This window comes from Geotrypetes seraphini, chromosome 1, assembly GCF_902459505.1.
Source record: "Geotrypetes seraphini chromosome 1, aGeoSer1.1, whole genome shotgun sequence".
Taxonomy (NCBI): Eukaryota; Metazoa; Chordata; class Amphibia; order Gymnophiona; family Dermophiidae; genus Geotrypetes; species Geotrypetes seraphini.
In genome coordinates this window covers 121,741,530-121,759,226 of record NC_047084.1, presented here as the reverse complement: position 1 = coordinate 121,759,226, position 17,697 = coordinate 121,741,530, and the positions used below count along the sequence as shown (strand labels likewise).

The window sequence follows — 17,697 nt, the reverse complement described above, 5'->3', positions numbered from 1 at the left end:
CACGTAATTTCTGGCTACCTCAACTGAGCCACATGTTCAGTGCCAGAGCACAGATATGGCCTAAATTAGACAGCAGTGATCAACATGTAAAAAGATGCTGACCCTACCAGCCCAATATTGACCCCTAGGTATCGTTTTCCCTTCTAAACCAAGGAGACTATGTTCTCTGGACTTCAAGGTGATTTACATTGATACATCCCAGTTATAGGAAGGATTTTAACCAGAGCTCATGGCTCAGTCCTTCTATCTGATCTGAATGTGATCTCATAGTCTTTATATATAATACTTATCACATCCGATAGCACTAGAAAATCATAAGCATTCAAGAAGAAAATGTCAGTGTGCCAGAGAGCTTTTCCAGTCTAAGTGCATACTTGAGGCAGTGGCAGAAATTCAGCCTGAGCCTGGCTTCCCTGAATCTCTGACCTGTACATCACTTCCTCTCACTGTACCATGGTCTTTTTGGCCTCACAATAGGTGTTGCACATTGGCGCAGACTAGAAGTTCTGGATGACTTAGTAGTAAAGAGCAGGTTACACTGGCCATGGCAAGAAGATCATTGCTTATTAGCATCCAGATGATGAATAGGAAGCAGTATTCCAAGCAGTAATCACGTCTTTTTATTTTGCAGGCAGCAAAAGCATGGCGCAGGAACAAGATGGATGAATCGAAGCATGAAATCCATTCTCAGGTGGATGCCATCACTGCAGGCACAGCATCTGTAGTGAACCTAACGGCAGGTAGGCATTCAGGGCCCATGCTTCAATTTCTATCAGTGTGCCATCTAATTTACCTTCTTACAACCAAAGAGGTTTCCTCCTCTCCTAGGGTAACTACATTGCCAGGACAGCCTCCCCAAACTGTACTGACAGTGTTTTGCTGACCCTCTTGTGGAGAGGACTGCATCCACCATTTTTCAGGCTAAGACTTCTAACTTCATGTCCATGTCTCTGCAGGAGATCCAGCAGACACAGACTACACCGCTGTAGGCTGTGCCGTTACCACCATCTCATCAAACCTGACAGAGATGTCAAAAGGTGTGAAACTGCTGGCAGCATTGATGGAGGATGAAGGAGGGAATGGGCGACAACTACTACAGGCAGCTAAGAACCTAGCAGGAGCCGTCTCGGATCTGCTGAAAACAGCTCAGCCTGCCAGCACTGAGGTACAAAATGTGGAAACAGGACTTAGTTTTGCGGTATGGATGGGTTCAAGCAGGGGACCTCACCTCAAGAAACAGGAGGGGGAAGGCAAGACCCAGGACATTGCAGAGATCCTGAGGAGAAGATTGGCATAGTCGTGAGTCATAGAAGGGTGTTGCTCAGGCAGCACTGAGCTGTGAGAGAGGGACAGGAGGGGAATGGAGAAGTTGAGGTACTGCATGGATTTGGAAATTGGGACTTAGTGGATGAAGGGATTACTGTTGGGCTTAGCTAGCGATTAGATTGAACGAGAAATTAAGTAACAGAGAGTAAGGAGGAGGAGTGAGTCAGCGCTGTGGAATTTGTTTGGAAATTGGGACTTAAGATATTACTGTTGGTCTTAGCTAGCGATTAGAATGAACGAGAAATTAAGTAGCAGAGAGTAAGGGGTGTGGTGTTGGGTGGAGGATTGAGTCAGCGCTATGGGATTTGTTTGGAAATTGGGATTTAAGGGATTACTGTTGGTTTTAGCTAGTGATTAGATTGAATGAGAAATTAAGTAGCAGAGAGTAAGGCGTGAGGTGTTGGGTGGAGGAGTGAGTCAGCGCTGTGGGATTTGTTTGGAAATTGGGATTTAAGGGATTACTGTTGGTTTTAGCTAGTGATTAGATTGAATGAGAAATTAAGTAGCAGAGAGTAAGGCGTGAGGTGTTGGGTGGAGGAGTGAGTCAGCGCTGTGGGATTTGTTTGGAAATTGGGATTTAAGGGATTACTGTTGGTCTTAGCTAGTGATTAGATTGAATGAGAAATTAAGTAGCAGAGAGTAAGGCGTGAGGTGTTGGGCGGAGGAGTGACTCAGCGCTGTGGGATTTGTTTGGAAATTGGGACTTAAGGGATTACTGTTGGTCTTAGCTAGTGATTAGATTGAATGAGAAATTAAGTAGCAGAGAGTAAGGCGTGAGGTGTTGGGCGGAGGAGTGACTCAGCGCTGTGGGATTTGTTTGGAAATTGGGACTTAAGGGATTACTGTTGGTCTTAGCTAGTGATTAGATTGAATGAGAAATTAAGTAGCAGAGAGTAAGGCGTGAGGTGTTGGGCGGAGGAGTGAGTCAGCACTGTGGGTTAATTTTTACCTCGGATTGTTCCCTTGGCTGATTTATGAAAATGTATTTAGTTTAGGTTGTTTTGTTACAGCCACGTCAGAACCTTTTACAGGCTGCTGGGAATGTGGGACAGGCCAGTGGAGAACTCCTTCAGCAAATTGGAGAGAGCGACACAGACCCTCGATTCCAGGTCAGCCATTGCTGTTTGCACCCTGTACTAGAAGGGAACTAATAAGGGATAACACAAGACCCATCATTGACTAGGAAGGGAGGCTGTGCCCAAACAATGGCCTGGTTAGCTCATTTTCCAGAACACTATACCTTTCCTCATCGTAGATGAATGCAGCCCAAAGAAGTTAAACTTTCTTTTTTTCTTTTCACGTGTGGGAGAGGCAAAAGCAGCAGAACTAAAACAATACAATTATTCAACTGTTCCCATCTATTTATTTATTTATTAAAAAGTTTATACACCAGGAAGAGCAACAGCTGGTTCCATACTATTGGTCTTGCAAAGGAACAATCGCTCTTCCACTTCTCCTCAAATGCGCCTTAGCTAAGTTAGGAATGGGCAAGAGAAATGCCATCTCATACCTCTAAGACTTGCTGGGCTATCCAGATGGGTAACAATTCTATAAGTGGGTGCTACAATTTAGGTGTTACGTTTCCATGGCTGGGCATATCTGTGCATGTAAGTGTTATAGCGTAGGTTGGCATTGATGCACCTAAAGACAGCCACAGAATTTATACTAGGTCTGTATTGCCGCCTACAAATTACAGGTCCTTAGCGTCCCTAAAGGCCAGCACAGACAGATGAGTTTATGCTGCTCTGCCAGCAGGTGGTGGTGGTGGTAGTAAGCCTGTCCAGTTGTGTTCTGTTTTGCTTTCTTAGCCTTTGGTTAGGGATTGTTGGAGAGGATAGACAGGGACCTTTTAGGCCTTTACTTGTCCGGACTGAGCTTGGGTCCCACAGGGGTCCTGTTAGATCTCGGGTGTGTCACACTCAGGTGGCCGAGTCCCTTCCTCCATTCCCTCACCTCCCCAATTTTATTTAGCGGTGCCTCAGCTGTCTGTGGGCACTGACTGTGTGCTCCCTAAAGTTTAAAAAAAAAACCAACAAAACTCCCCCAAAACCCTGAGACAAAGCCATTGATTTTTATTAGTGCCTTTCATTCATTAATTTGTCTCCCTTCTAGCTAACTGGCGTCTGAATTGAGCCTGCCTCATGGTTCACAATGAGCACTTCTCGGCCTAAAAAGTGCTGAGTGTGTTCCTGCCGAGGTCTCAATGCGGCCAGCATTTGTTGTTTTTGAGTCAGCTGTAAAGGGAAAGTCAGCCATGGGTGGTGGGGAGGCCTGGGATTCTCCAGATGCTGTAGGCTCTAGGGCTCCCCCAGCCATTGTGGCTGCCACCGGTGGAGGCGCCTGGAATTCCCTTATTGCCACAGGCACTGGGGAATCCCTTGCCATCGTGTTGGGGTTTTCTGAGACTAACTTTTTCATGACTGGTTCTTTTCAGGCCTCTTACTTTTGACCATGGGAGAGTCTTTTTCATCAGGCTTTTCTTCTTTGGTGGGAAACTCTGCCAGTTTGGTGGAGTTTTCCGCTGAGCTCCTGCCTAGATTGGAGAGACCAGGAACAGGTTGTGCAGGCCTCTTCCTCTGCGGTTGAGCATGATTCTCTCCCACTGGTAGTGTTTTTCCTGGATTTTGTCCTGGCTATGTACAAGGTGTACTGCCTGCACATGGCTGGTGGTCCTTTGAATGCCTCAGTGGTCTCGGCTTCGTTCGGGGGAGGGGGGTGTCTTTTTTTCTCAATGCCAGCCCTCCCTCTGCGCCCCCATCCCCCACCTAAGCGGCAGCATCTTTCTTTGGAGGGCATGGTATTTCTGGATGATGATGTGTCATCTAATGAGGACCTGGATCTCTCCGTGGATCTGCTGGACTCCCCGTGGGGGTGGGAGAGGAAGATGATTCTGGTGGCTGGGTGTCTGAGCTGCCCGCAGAGGAGCACACTTTGGTTTTGTGCAGTTTTCACTGGAAAGAGCTATAGGAGTTCATCCTTCAGGTGTCCTCTGTGTTGCATTTGAGGATGAGTCCAAGGAGGTCTCTTGGGTGGTGGATCCTCTTTTTCCAGGTATTCAGATGGCCTCCTGTTCCATTGCCATGCATCAGGATAGACGGGATATTGTGCATGCACAGTGAAAGACACCAGATGCCCCTTTCGGCTGCCGCGGTCTGTGTCCTGGCCTTATCCTATTCTTGATTCTAACAGAGACTCCTTACTTCTGCCGCTTCTAGTTGCAGTGGTTTCAGCCATTACCAAGCGGCATACTGCTCCGTTAGTAGGAGATTTGGCCTTGAGGGATCCCTAGGACCAGAAGATGGAATCTCTTCTTAAGCAGAGTTTTGATGTACAGGCAGTCCCTGGGTTAAGAACGGATTCCGTTTTTAAACCGTTCTTAAGTTGAATTTGTATGAAATTCGATCCTAGTATTCTTCCCACCTTCTCCACCTCCTTGAGGCCCCTCTTGCATCCTTTTCCATCCATCTCACTGTTCCCTTTCCACCACCACATCCAATATTGCTCCCTCTAATCTCTCTCTTCCCCATATATCTCTACCTCACTCCTTTCCAACTACCATGTTCAATAATTCTCTTTCCTTCCCTGTGCTCAACAATTGTCCTCTTTCTTCATCTTCCCATGTGCACCATCTCTTTCTTCCTTCTCTTGACCTGCACAGTGACAGAGTTTGGGTCTTTCTCCTGGGTCAGGTGGGAGCCTGGCTACGTGAGTTTTACCAGGTGTGGACCGAGGTAAAGTTAAATCAGTGGGTCCTGGAAGTGATTCGAGATGGGTATGCTCTTGAGTTCAACCAGCCCTTGCCAGATTTTTTTTTCTCTTTCCCTTGTCAGTCTACTTGGAAGAGGCAGGCGTTTCATCAGACTCTTCAGAGGTTGGTAAATCTCAAGGCAGGTGGTTCCTGTGCCCCTTCAAGAGATTTGAACCGGGAGATACTCCATGTACTTTGTGGTGCCCAAAAAAGAGGAGTCCTTTTGTTCCATCTTAGATCTAAAGTGTGTGAATTGGGCATTTCAGGTCCCTTTTTTTCGTATAGAGACCCTAAAGTTTGTGATCTTGGCAGTTCAGCCCGGGGAGTTTCTAACTTCTCTCAACCTGATAGAGGCCTACATTCATATTCTGATTTGGGACTCTCAGCAGCGGTTTCTGGGAAAGCATTACCAGTTCTGTGTGCTTCAATTTGGTCTGGCTATGGCCCCGCATACCTTCACCAAGAATTATGGGAATGGTGGCAGCAGCTTTACGCAAGTAGGACATTTTGGTTCATCTTTATCTGGATGATTGGTTGATTCAAGCAAAGTCCTTCCAGAAGAGCTCCCAATTCACGGGCTGGGTTGTGGAATTCCTGTAGTTGTTGGGCTGGGTAGTCAACCTTTCCAAGAGTCTACTGACTCCATCTCAACGCTTTACTTATCTCGGAGTTCTTTTTGACACCTGCATGGGGAGGGTGTTCTTCCTGAGGCACGGATGCAGAAGTTGAAGTCACAGATTTGCTTCCTCTCTCATTGCCCTCAGGTGCAGGATTTTCTTCAGGTCTTGGGGTTGATGGTGACCTCGTTGGAGGTGGTTCCAAGGGCACACGCTCACATGCACCCCCTCCAGTCTGCGCTTCTTCAGTGGTGGTCCCTGCAGGTTTACAATCTGGACACTCCAGTTCCTCTTCACGGGCTAGTTCATTGCAGTCTGTGCTGGTGGCTTCAGTCCTGCAATCTGGTCCAAGGGATGAGTCTGGATCAGCCCCAGTTGGCGATTCTTCTCATGGATGCCAGTCTTCTTGGCTGGGGAGCCCAGTGTCTCAGTTGTTCAGCTCAGGGTAACTGATTGCCAAGGAAAGCCTCATTGTCGATCAACATTCTGTTTTTTCAGACCTTCCTGGAAGGCAAAGTGGTTCGGGTTCTCCCTACAATGTTACAGTGGTGGCCTACATCAATCACCATGGGGTGTGGGGGAGACCAAGAGTCGTCTGGTAGGTCAGGAGACAGCACTTCTTAAGGAACTTGCAGATACTTATCTCCTGGACATCTCTGCTTCCCACATAGCGGGAGTGGGCAATGCCCAGGTTGATTTCCTCAGTCATCATGTGCTGGATCCTGATGAGCGATGCCTTGGGATGGAGGCCCTCAATTTGAGTTCAGTCATGTGGTCGGCCAATGTTGGATTTCATGGCCACATGTTTCAATTCCAAGACATGGAGGTTCTTCATAGTAACAGTAACATATAACTTAGTAACATAGTAGATGACGGCAGATAAAGACCCGAATGGTCCATCCAGTCTGCCCAACCTGATTCAATTTAAATTTTTTAATTTTTTCTTCTTAGCTATTTCTGGGCAAGAATCCAAAGCTTTACCCTGTACTGTGCTTGGGTTCCAACTGCCGAAATCTCTGTTAAGACTTACTCTAGCCCATCTACACCCTCCCAGCCATTGAAGCCCTCCCCAGCCCATCCTCCACCAAACGGCCATATACAGATACAGACCGTGCAAGTCTGCCCAGTACTGGCCTTAGTTCAATATTTAATCTTATTTTCTGATTCTAGATCCTTTCTGTTCATCCCACGCTTCTTTGAACTCAGTCACAGTTTTACTCTCCACCACCTCTCTCGGGAGCACATTCCAGGCATCCACCACCCTCTCCGTAAAGTAGAATTTCCTAACATTACCTTTGAATCTACCACCCCTCAACCTCAAATTATGTCCCCTAGATTTTACCATTTTCCTTTCTCTGAAAAAGATTTTGTTCTACGTTAATACCCTTCAAGTATTTGAACGTCTGAATCATATCTCCCCTGTCTCTCCTTTCCTCTAGGGTATACATATTCAGGGCTTCCAGTCTCTCCTCATACGTCTTCTGGCGCAAGCCTCCTATCATTTTCGTCGCCCTCCTCTGGACCGCCTCAAGTCTTCTTACGTCCTTCGCCAGATACGGTCTCCAAAATTGAACACAATACTCCAAGTGGGGCCTTCTTCCTTCTACTGACTACGCCTCTCTTTATACAGCCCAGCATCCTTCTGGCAGCAGCCACTGCCTTGTCACACTGTTTTTTCACCTTTAGATCTTTGGACACTATCGCCCCAAGGTCCCTCTCCCCGTCCGTGCATATCAGCTTCTCTCCTCCCAGCATATACGGTTCCTTCCTTTTATTAATCCCCAAATGCATTACTCTGCATTTCTTTGTATTGAATTTCAGTCGGCACAGAGATGATCAGGCCTATTGACTGGATGCTGTGATGCAGGATTGGCCAATGGATTGCCTACTGTATTATTTCCTTCTTGGCCTCTGGTGGGCAGAGTTCTTCTTTGCATTGCGTGTCACACAGGCCATGTGATCCTGGTAGGTCTGGATTGGCCCAGGCATTTGTGGTACGGAGATCCAGTCCATTTTTTTGTGGCAGATCCCCTTCCACTGTCCCTCTTGAGTGACTTTCTGACTCAGGGTTTCATCTCTATGTTCGATCCAGGTCCTTTTTGTCTTACGGCTTGGCTCTTGAAAGGGAGTGCGTAAGCAAGAAAGGAATTTCTGATAAAGTGGTCTCTATCCTTTTGGGATCTTAGAGGTTCTCGACTTTGCGAGCTTATGTGCATATCTGGCACATCTTCAAGGACTGGTGTTCCTCTCGAGCAGTAGTTCCTCTGCGTGTGTCTTTGCCGCACATCTTGGAATTTTTGAAGGCTGTCTGGAGTGAGGCCTTGCCTTGTCCTCCTTGTGGGTTCAGGTGCGGCCTTGTCTTCCTTTAGGAGGCCATTGCGTGGTTGATGGTGGTTCTTTCTTCCTGATGTGATTTGTTTCTTGAAAGCTGTGAAGTTGATCCTATCTCCAGTTCGCACTTCGGTTCCGGCCTGGGATCTCAATCTGGTCATTTCGGTGCTGATTTGTCCTCCTTTTGAGCCTCTGAGTTCCTGTACACTGAAAGACCTTCCTTTGAAGGTGGTGTTTCTGCTATCCATTATTTCTGCAAGATGCGAATCTGAGTTGCAAGTCTTTTCTTGGAATATTCTAAGGACCATGTGGTGCTGTGGCCTGTTCCTTTCTTCCTAAAGTTGTTTCCCTCTTTCATGTGAATCAGATGTTCCTTTCCATTTTTGGATAGTTGGGAGGGCATTTACACAAATTGGATGTCCGCATTTATTTTAACTTTAGATATGATATATTTTTAATTATTTTCTTTTAAATTTCATTTCATTGTAAACTGTTTAGATACCTGACTCAGGAGTTCCAAAGGTCGGATAGTCTTTTTATTCTAGCGAATAGCCGTAAGGGGGAAGGTGCCTCTAAGGTTTCTATTGTGCAGTGGATCAAGGAGGCTATCGCTTCAGTGTACCTTCTTTAGAAGAAGCCAAATCTGGACTTTCTCAGGGCTCATTCCACACAGGCATCCTGGGTAAAGAGTTCTCTTATACCCCCATTGGATTTCTGTAAGGATACAGTTTGGTCTTTTCTGCATTCTTTTATACCTCGTGAAAGGATGGATGTTTAGGCATGTCAGGATGCTGTTTTAATCGAGTGAATTCTTGTGGCGGCCCTTTGGGGGTCCCACCCATGATGGGTACTGCTTTAGTACGTCCCATCTGTCTGTGCCAGTCTGGAGGAATGCTAAATAGGAGAAATTAGGTCTTGCCTGCTATTTTTCTTTCTTTTAGTCCTTCCAGAACCCACCCAGTGTTTTTTGCCTGATAATGCGAAGAGTCTGGTTTTTCCCAGGAAAGCTACATTTATTTATTTAAAACATGTTGATTTTGTTCTTAGTTCTTTCCTTTTTTCTGGGGAGTGTAAATAGTTATTTAGGCGCAATGGCATCTGGTTCATCTGGTTTAGCTGGCGAGCTGTGGGGACAGTTTTGGTTGCCTGTTCCGATCCTTCTCCATCAGTTGTGTTTTACAAAAAACAACAAAAACACGTTAGTTTGGAGTTCCTGGTCTTCCAGCTGACATGTTAGTAGAGTTTCTGCTTGGCTATTGGTCATACTGATTCTATGAGGGACTGCACAGCCCACTTGCACTACTGCTAGAATTCAGTGTGTTCTCAGTCTCCACCTGCTGGCAGAGGAGCTTAAACCCATCTGTCTGTGCTGGTCTTGAGGGACTAAAAGAAAGAAAATTAGCAGGTAAGACCTAGTTTTCTTCTTTCCTTAGTGTCCTGTTTTGTTTTGGATTAGGAATTTGTTATTAGAAAAGAGAGGGTAGGGATAAATGGCCGGTTTTCTCTTTATTTATTTATTAAACAAAATACAAGTAAAGAAAATAGCAATTATTATATAATACAAAGAGAAATTAAAGAAATAGCATTCAAAGGAGAGCCTGTTTCTAAAAATTAATTAGGATAAAACATCCTAATATTTAAATAGCATTGCATTTTGCTTATTATTCCAAGTCAGGACTATTTATTCTCAGTGTCTTTAAGAAACTGTTCTACTTGAAGTAGATCCCCCCCCCAAAATATATTCATTATTCAGAAAGCTTATCAAATATTTACAAGGAAATTTAAGAGAAAAAGTAGCTTTCAGGTTCAACACTCTAGACGTAAGGCTAGAAAAGCCTTCCGTCTTAATTGTGTTGCCCTAGCTACATCAGGAAATATCATTACTTTAAAAAAAAAAAAAGAGAATTTTTGTGGAGTTAAAGTATAATTTCATAAGAACATAAGAATAGCCTTACTGGGTCAGACCAATGGCCAATCAAGCCCAGTAGTCTGTTCTCACGGAGGCTAATCCAGGTCACTAGTACCTGGCTAAAACCCAAAGAGTAGCAACATTCCATGCTACCGATCCAGGGCAAGCAGAGGCTTCCCCCATATTTTAATAAAAAGATTATGGACTTTTCCTCCAGGAATTTGTCCAAACATTTCTTAAAACCAGCTACGCTATCTGCTTTTACCACAACCACTGACAATGTGTTCCAGAGCTTAACTATTCTCTGAGTGAAAAAATATTTCCTCTTATTGGTTTTAAAAGTATTTCCGTGCAACTTCATCAAGTGTCCCCTAGTCTTTGTAATTTTTTTTTTAAGTTCAAAAACTTTATTGAGTTTATGAAAAACTAAAAAGCATACAAAATCGATCCACTTGTACCCGTTCTACTCCACTCATGATTTTGTAGACTTCAATCATATCTCCCATCAGCCATCTCTTTTCCAAGCTGAAGAGCCCTAACCTTTTTAGTCTTTCCTCATACGAGAGGAGTTCCATCCCCTTTATCATCTTGGTCGCTCTTCTTTGAACCTTTTCTAGTGCCGCTATATCTTTATGAGATGAGAAGACCAGAATTGAACGCAATACTCCAGGTAAGGTCGCTCCATGGAATGATACAGAGACATTATAATATCTTTGATCTTGTTAACCATCCCTTTTTAAATAATTCCTAGCATCTTGTTTGCTTTTTTGGCCACCGCCACACATTGGGCAGAAGGTTTCATTGTATTGTCCACAATGACACCCAGATCCCTTTCTTGGGCACTAACCCCCAAGGTGGACTCTAGCATTTCCTTCATTAAGACAAGTTACCAAAAAAGGTAGATCTTGTCTGGATCTTATCTTGAGAATCTTCTAAAAAAGCTGTTAAAGTCTAATTCTGAGGACACCAGAATATCTATTCCTTGTTTAACTGTGAGCTTTAATTTACCTGGAACATAATAACATTTTGAAAAAGAGAGTGGCAGTATTTTCCATATCTAATCTAATCTTAGATTTATATATGGAGTCATCCCTAAAAAAAATAGGGCTTAACTTGGTTCACAACAATTTATCTAAAAGGGATAACATTACAGTCCTTACAAATTATTGTTTAAAAAAAACGTTGAAACAACATGATTTTTCAGATTTTTCGGAAGACCTTAAGTGAAATACAAGATCTTATTTGAGAAGGTAGATCATTCCACAATAGAATTAATAAAAATGAAAAAGAATGAGCCATTTTACTGACTGATCTGATACTTTTAACAGAGAGAAAGGAGAGTTTGTATGTATGAATGGTTTTACAACTCAAAAATCTTGAAAAATTTAAGGACAGAGGAATCAGAGTCCATGTATAATTTTAAATACTATACTCTAAAACGAAATGGTCCACATCCTGCCCTTACTAGTGACCTGGACTGGCGATTGCAAGAACGGGCTACTGGGCTTGATGGATCATTGGTCTGACCCAGTAAGGCTATTCTTATGTTCAATATAGGATCTTTAGGAAAGGTGTCACATAATTGAATTTTGATTTCCCAAAAATCATCCTTGCAGCTGTATTTTGAATTACCTGCAACCTTTTCTCATTTCCTTTACTTAAACCAACATAGATGGAATTGCAATAGTCTAGTTGGGATAAAATGATTGATTGGACTAGAACTACAAAGTGGTGTTGGTAAAATAGAGGATGAACACTTTTCAATTTATGTAAACTCAAAAAGCATTTCTTTAATAAGATGATTTACCTGATGATTGAATGAAATAGAGGAATCTAAAAGATTCCCAAGACTCTAGAACAGGGGTGTCAAAGTTGGTCCTTGAGGGCCACAATCCAGTTGGATTTTCAGGATTTCCCAAATGAATATGCATGAGATCTATTTGCATGCACTGCTTTCATTGTATGCTAATAGATCTCATGCATATTCATTGGGAAAATCCTGAAAACCCGACTGGATTGCGGCCCTCAAGGACCAACTTTGACACCCCTGTTCTAGTGCCTTGGGAATCTTTTAGATTCCTCTATTTCATTCAATAGATTGGGCCCTCGAGGATCAACTTTGACACCTGTGCTCTAGAAGAAAACTCTATTGGCAAAACCTCTTCAGTATATATATATTTTTTTTAAATCTTTATTCATTTTTATAACTTATAAGTATATCATCAAAAACATTTTCACTTAGATGCAACACTTAATATTCTGCAATAATCCATTTTAAAACTTATCTCCCCCCTCCCTCCCCTTCCATAACAGATTCAAAACACATAGAACATATAATAAATTCTTTCCTAACATTTCTTACAATCATACAAAAACCATAATCTACCCCTCCCCCACTATTTAAGGGAAAACCTGTATTTACTCATTACAATAATTTGTTAAAGGCTCCAAACATCTAGAAATTTTCTTAAATACCCCTGCGGTGTAGCTATTACCCTTTCCATTTTATATATATGACATAAAGAATTCCACCAGAAATTATAATTCACTCTATTCCAATTCTTCCAATTACTCATAATCTGTTGTATGGCAACCCCTGTCATAATAAGTAAAAGCTTATTATTTTTCAAAGATATTTGGCTTTTAGCTCTCATTGACATGCCAAATAGCACAGTATCATTCGACAATGCCACCGGATTTTCTAATAAACAATTTATTTGGCCCCATATTGACCTCCAAAAAGCCAAAATGAATGAACAATAGAACAATAAATGATCTAAAGTCCCCACTTCGAGATGACAATGCCAACATCTATTAGACTTAGAGCTATCTAACTTTTGTAAATGAACTGGGGTCCAGAATGCTCTATGTAATAGAAAAAAACAAGTTTGTCTCATAGAAGCAGACACTGTACATCTCATCCTCCAAGCCCAAATTCGTGGCCATTGAGACGCAGTAATTTGATGCTTAATCTCAATGCTCCAAATGTCCCTAAGACCAGTTTATCCCAGGACAAGCAGGCAGCATATTCTTAACGTATGGGTGACGTCACCGACGGAGCCCCGGTACGGACACTTTTAACTAGAAAGTTCTAGTTGACCGCACCGCGCATGCGCGGGTGCCTTCCCGCTCGACGGAGGAGAGCGTGGTCCCCAGTTTCTTCGTTTCCGCGGAGCGAAGAAGACGCATGTGCTTTCAATGGCTGTTGAAATATCCTACTTTGCCTTCCCGCTCGCGTAATTTTCTTCCTTTTTTTTTTGCTTTTTTCCCTTCGGGTTTCTATTCCGTCTTAAAAAAAAAAAAAAAAAAACCTTAAATTTGTTTTTTCCTTTATTTTTCTGGCCGGCCCCGGTGGGACCTGTTGCCAACATACAGGCCTCCGGGTTTGATTTTGCGGAGGCCGTGTTTCCATTCATGCCTCCTCAGCCGGGTTTTAAGAAGTGCCAGCGGTGTGCACGCCCGATCTCTCTCACTGACCCGCACAATTGGTGCTTACAGTGCCTGGGTCCAGAAAATCGGGCTGACACCTGCACCCGCTGTGCCACTCTTAAAAAACGTACGTTAAAAAATAGGCAGATCCAGCAGAACATCCTTTTCGGTACCGGATCTGCCATGGAGTCTGCCACACCATCGACGGCGCCGCTAAAGTCGGCACCAACTACCTCGACACCGCCTGATCCTTCCTCGGGGTCGATAGTGTCAGGTAAGCCGGCTAAGAAGCCTCCCACTTCCCTTGAGCGCCCTCCTGCCACAGCGGCGACACCGGTCCTCCTGGCATCAAGCCGACCCCGTAAACGCTCCGCCCCGATTTCGGTGAGTGCCTCGTCATCGGCCTCCTCATCGCCGGGGTGTAGAGCAGCACCTATGGTACCGAAAAAGAAAAAAGCGGTACCGGTGCCTCCTCTGGACGACCGCATAGCGGCCATACACCAAACTCAATTACAGGAGCAACTACAGCAACAACTACAACACCTGTTGCCAACAATATTGGCCCCGCTCCTTCCGGTACCGGACTGGCCCGAGCCTCGCACCGTACCACCGTAGTCGACTCCATCGGTACCATTAAACACGTCTATGCCGGTGCTCTCGGCGGAACCAATTAATCCTCTCGTGCAACTACACTCTGATGCCGATCCTCTCCGACATCGGGACCGGCACCAAGCCACCCGAGACCGAGACTGGCACCGCTCTTCTTCCCCCGGTACCGTCTCCATGCGTTCTGGCAAATCTCTCTCTAAGACTCGCCACGCAGAACCATCCACACCACCGTCCCGTCCTATCCACACCGACGTCAGGGACCCGGACCTCTGGGAAGAATCCCAACCCGGTACCGACGATGAGGCTTCTTCATCCGACGAGGAACCCTCCACAATCGATACCGGTTCCAAGCCTGAACAATCCTCGTTCACCAAATTTCTTCGGGAAATGTCAGCAGCTCTCTCTATCCCGTTAGAATCTGACTCTAAGAAGTCACAGGCTTTCTTAGATGCCCTAGACTTCGAACAACCCCCCAAGGAATTTCTAAAGTTACCCGTCCACGACATCTTACGGGAAACTTTTTACAAGAATTGGGAGAACCCTCTCTCGGTACCGGGGGCCCCTAGAAAACTGGATAGTCTCTACAGGGTCATCCCTATCCCGGGGTTTGACAAACCCCAACTGCCCCATGAATCTCTTCTTGTCAAGTCCACCTTGAAGAAAACCCAGGGATCCAGTGTTTATGCTTCTACCCCTCCTGGCAGAGAGGGCAAAACGATGGATAAATTTGGCAAGCGCCTTTATCAAAATGCAATGCTTGCAAACAGAGCTAATAATTACACCTTTCACTTCTCCTTCTACATGAAGCATCTGGTTCAACAACTCTCTTCATTACAAAAGTATCTTCCTGAACGTAAGGTCCCTCTTTTCCAACAACACATTTCCAGTCTGCTCCAACTCCGCAAATTCATGGTGCGCTCCATTTATGATTCTTTCGAACTCACATCTCGAGCATCTGCCATGGCGGTCGCCATGAGACGTCTGGCTTGGCTGAGAGTTTCCGACCTCGACGTTAACCACCAAGACCGCCTAGCTAACGCACCTTGTCTTGGTGATGAACTTTTCGGAGAGTCCCTAGACTCCACCACCCAGAAACTCTCGGCTCACGAGACCAGGTGGGATACTCTCATCAAACCGAAGAAGAAGACTCCGCCTACTCGCCCCTATAGACAGCAGTCTTCCTACCAATGCAGATTCTCAGCCAGACCTCTCCACCCACCTCCGCAACAACCTCGCCGACCTCGTCAGCAACAGCAATCTCAGGCTCGCTCCCAATCTCATCAACCTGCCAAGCCTCTCCCTCAGTCAAAACCTTCTCAGCCCTTTTGACTCCTTTCTCCAGGGCATAGCCAGTCTCTCACCAGCATTACCTCTTCCTCAACCTATCGGAGGACGCCTACAACTTTTTCTCAGCCGTTGGGAGGTCATCACATCAGACCAGTGGGTCCTCACCATCATTCGCCACGGCTACTCTCTCAACTTCCAGACTCTTCCACCAGACAATCCTCCCGTAGAGTCTGCTTCTCACTCCTCTCAAACCCTTCTCCTCCTCAAGGAGGTCCAATCCCTCCTTCTTCTCAATGCCATCGAAGAAGTCCCCCAAGACCAAAGGGGTCAGGGATTCTACTCCCGCTACTTCCTGGTACCCAAGAAGACAGGAGACCTACGTCCCATCCTCGATCTCAGGGACTTCAACAAGTGTTTGGTCAAGGAAAAGTTCAGAATGCTCTCCCTTGCCACGCTTTACCCTCTTCTCTCTCAACACGACTGGCTATGTTCCCTAGACCTCAAAGAGGCCTACACTCACATTCCCATTCATCTGTCTTCTCGTCGCTACCTCCGCTTTCAGATACAGCACCGCCACTATCAGTACAAGGTCCTACCCTTTGGCCTTGCATCATCGCCCAGGGTGTTCACCAAATGCCTGATTGTGGTGGCGGCCTTTCTCAGATCTCACAACCTCCAGGTGTTCCCCTATTTGGACGACTGGTTGATCAAAGCACCTACGTCTCCACTTGTGCTGCAAGCCACTCGACACACCATCTCCTTCCTCCATCTCCTGGGGTTCGAGATCAACTACCCCAAGTCGCATCTGCTTCCCACACAGCGACTTCAGTTCATTGGAGCCATTCTCGACACCACTCTGATGAGGGCGTTCCTCCCCTCCAACCGTCAACGGACCCTGCTCCATCTTTGCCGTCAGGTGCTCCTTCATCACTCCATTCCAGCTCGGCAGATGATGGTCCTCCTGGGCCACATGGCTTCCACGGTCCATGTGCTCCCTCTGGCACGACTCCACCTCAGAATACCTCAGTGGACTCTAGCCAACCAATGGTCTCAGACCACGGACCTTCTTTCTCATCCCATCTGTGTGACATCATCTCTTCAGCGATCTCTTCAATGGTGGTTGAACTCCTCCAATCTTTCCAGGGGTCTGCTTTTTCATCTACCCCCTCACTCCATGGTCATCACCACGGATGCCTCCCCCTACGCATGGGGAGCCCACCTGGGAGAACTTCGCACACAGGGTCTCTGGACCCCTCAGGAGCGTCAACATCATATCAACTTCCTGGAACTCAGGGCCATGTTCTATGCACTCAAGGCTTTCCAACACCTCCTCTACCCTCAGGTTCTTCTCCTGTGCACAGACAACCAAGTCGCCATGTATTACATAAACAAGCAAGGTGGCACCGGTTCTCCCCTCCTCTGTCAGGAGGCCCTCCGCATCTGGACCTGGGCCACGGCCTGCAATCTCTTCCTCAAGGCTGTCTACATCCAGGGCGAACAGAACTCCCTGGCCGACAATCTCAGCCGCATCCTTCAACCTCACGAGTGGACTCTGGATCCGACCACACTCCACTCCATCTTCGATCGGTGGGGCACTCCTCAGGTGGACCTCTTTGCAGCTCCTCACAACCATCAACTGCCCCTTTTCTGTTCAAGACTCTCCTCTCCTCATCGTCTGACCCCAGATGCGTTCCTGCTCAACTGGACGGGTCGGTTTCTCTATGCCTTCCCTCCACTTCCTCTGATGTTGCGGACGTTGTTCAAACTCCGCAGAGACCATGCCACCATGATTCTCATCGCTCCTCGGTGGCCTCGCCAACACTGGTTCTCTCTCCTGCTCCAGTTCAGCTCCAGGGAACCCATTCCTCTTCCTGTGTTTCCTATTCTACTTACACAGCAGCATCAGTCTCTACTACATCCCAATCTGTCTTCGCTCCACCTGACAGCTTGGTTTCTCTCGGGCTGACCTCTCCAGAGAATCTGTCTCAGCCTGTCCGTCATATTTTGAATGCCTCCAGAAAACCGGCCACCCTCCAATGTTACCACCAGAAATGGACCCGGTTCTCCTCTTGGTGTCTACTGCATCACCACAATCCCACCTCTTTGGCGGTGGAACCTGTACTTGACTATTTGCTCTCTTTATCTGACGCTGGCCTCAAGTCCACCTCAATCAGAGTTCACCTCAGTGCCATCAATGCGTTTCATGAGCCAGTACTCGGAAAACCTCTCATGGCTCATCCCCTGGTTTCCCGGTTCATGAGAGGCCTCTTCAATGTCAAACCACCTCTGAAGCCTCCTCCAGTCGTCTGGAACCTGAATGTGGTTTTGTCCACCCTCATGAAACCACCGTTTGAGCCTCTTGCCTCCACTTCACTCAAATTTCTTACATGGAAGGTGCTTTTCCTCATTGCCATCACCTCTGCCAGGAGGGTTAGTGAGCT

General features: G+C 46.0%; 1 protein-coding gene across 2 annotated transcripts in view; it reads left to right on the top strand.

The window, feature by feature from the left end:
- Window positions 1-17,697, top strand: part of TLN1 (talin 1) — a 690,102-nt gene that overhangs the window by 302,519 nt on the left and 369,886 nt on the right. For both annotated transcript variants that reach the window (XM_033937496.1, XM_033937486.1), the window contains exons 16-18: window positions 632-740; window positions 957-1,165; window positions 2,337-2,435. In XM_033937496.1, coding sequence (XP_033793387.1) covers window positions 632-740; window positions 957-1,165; window positions 2,337-2,435 — 417 coding nt within the window. The remainder of the gene's footprint in view (window positions 1-631; window positions 741-956; window positions 1,166-2,336; window positions 2,436-17,697) is intronic.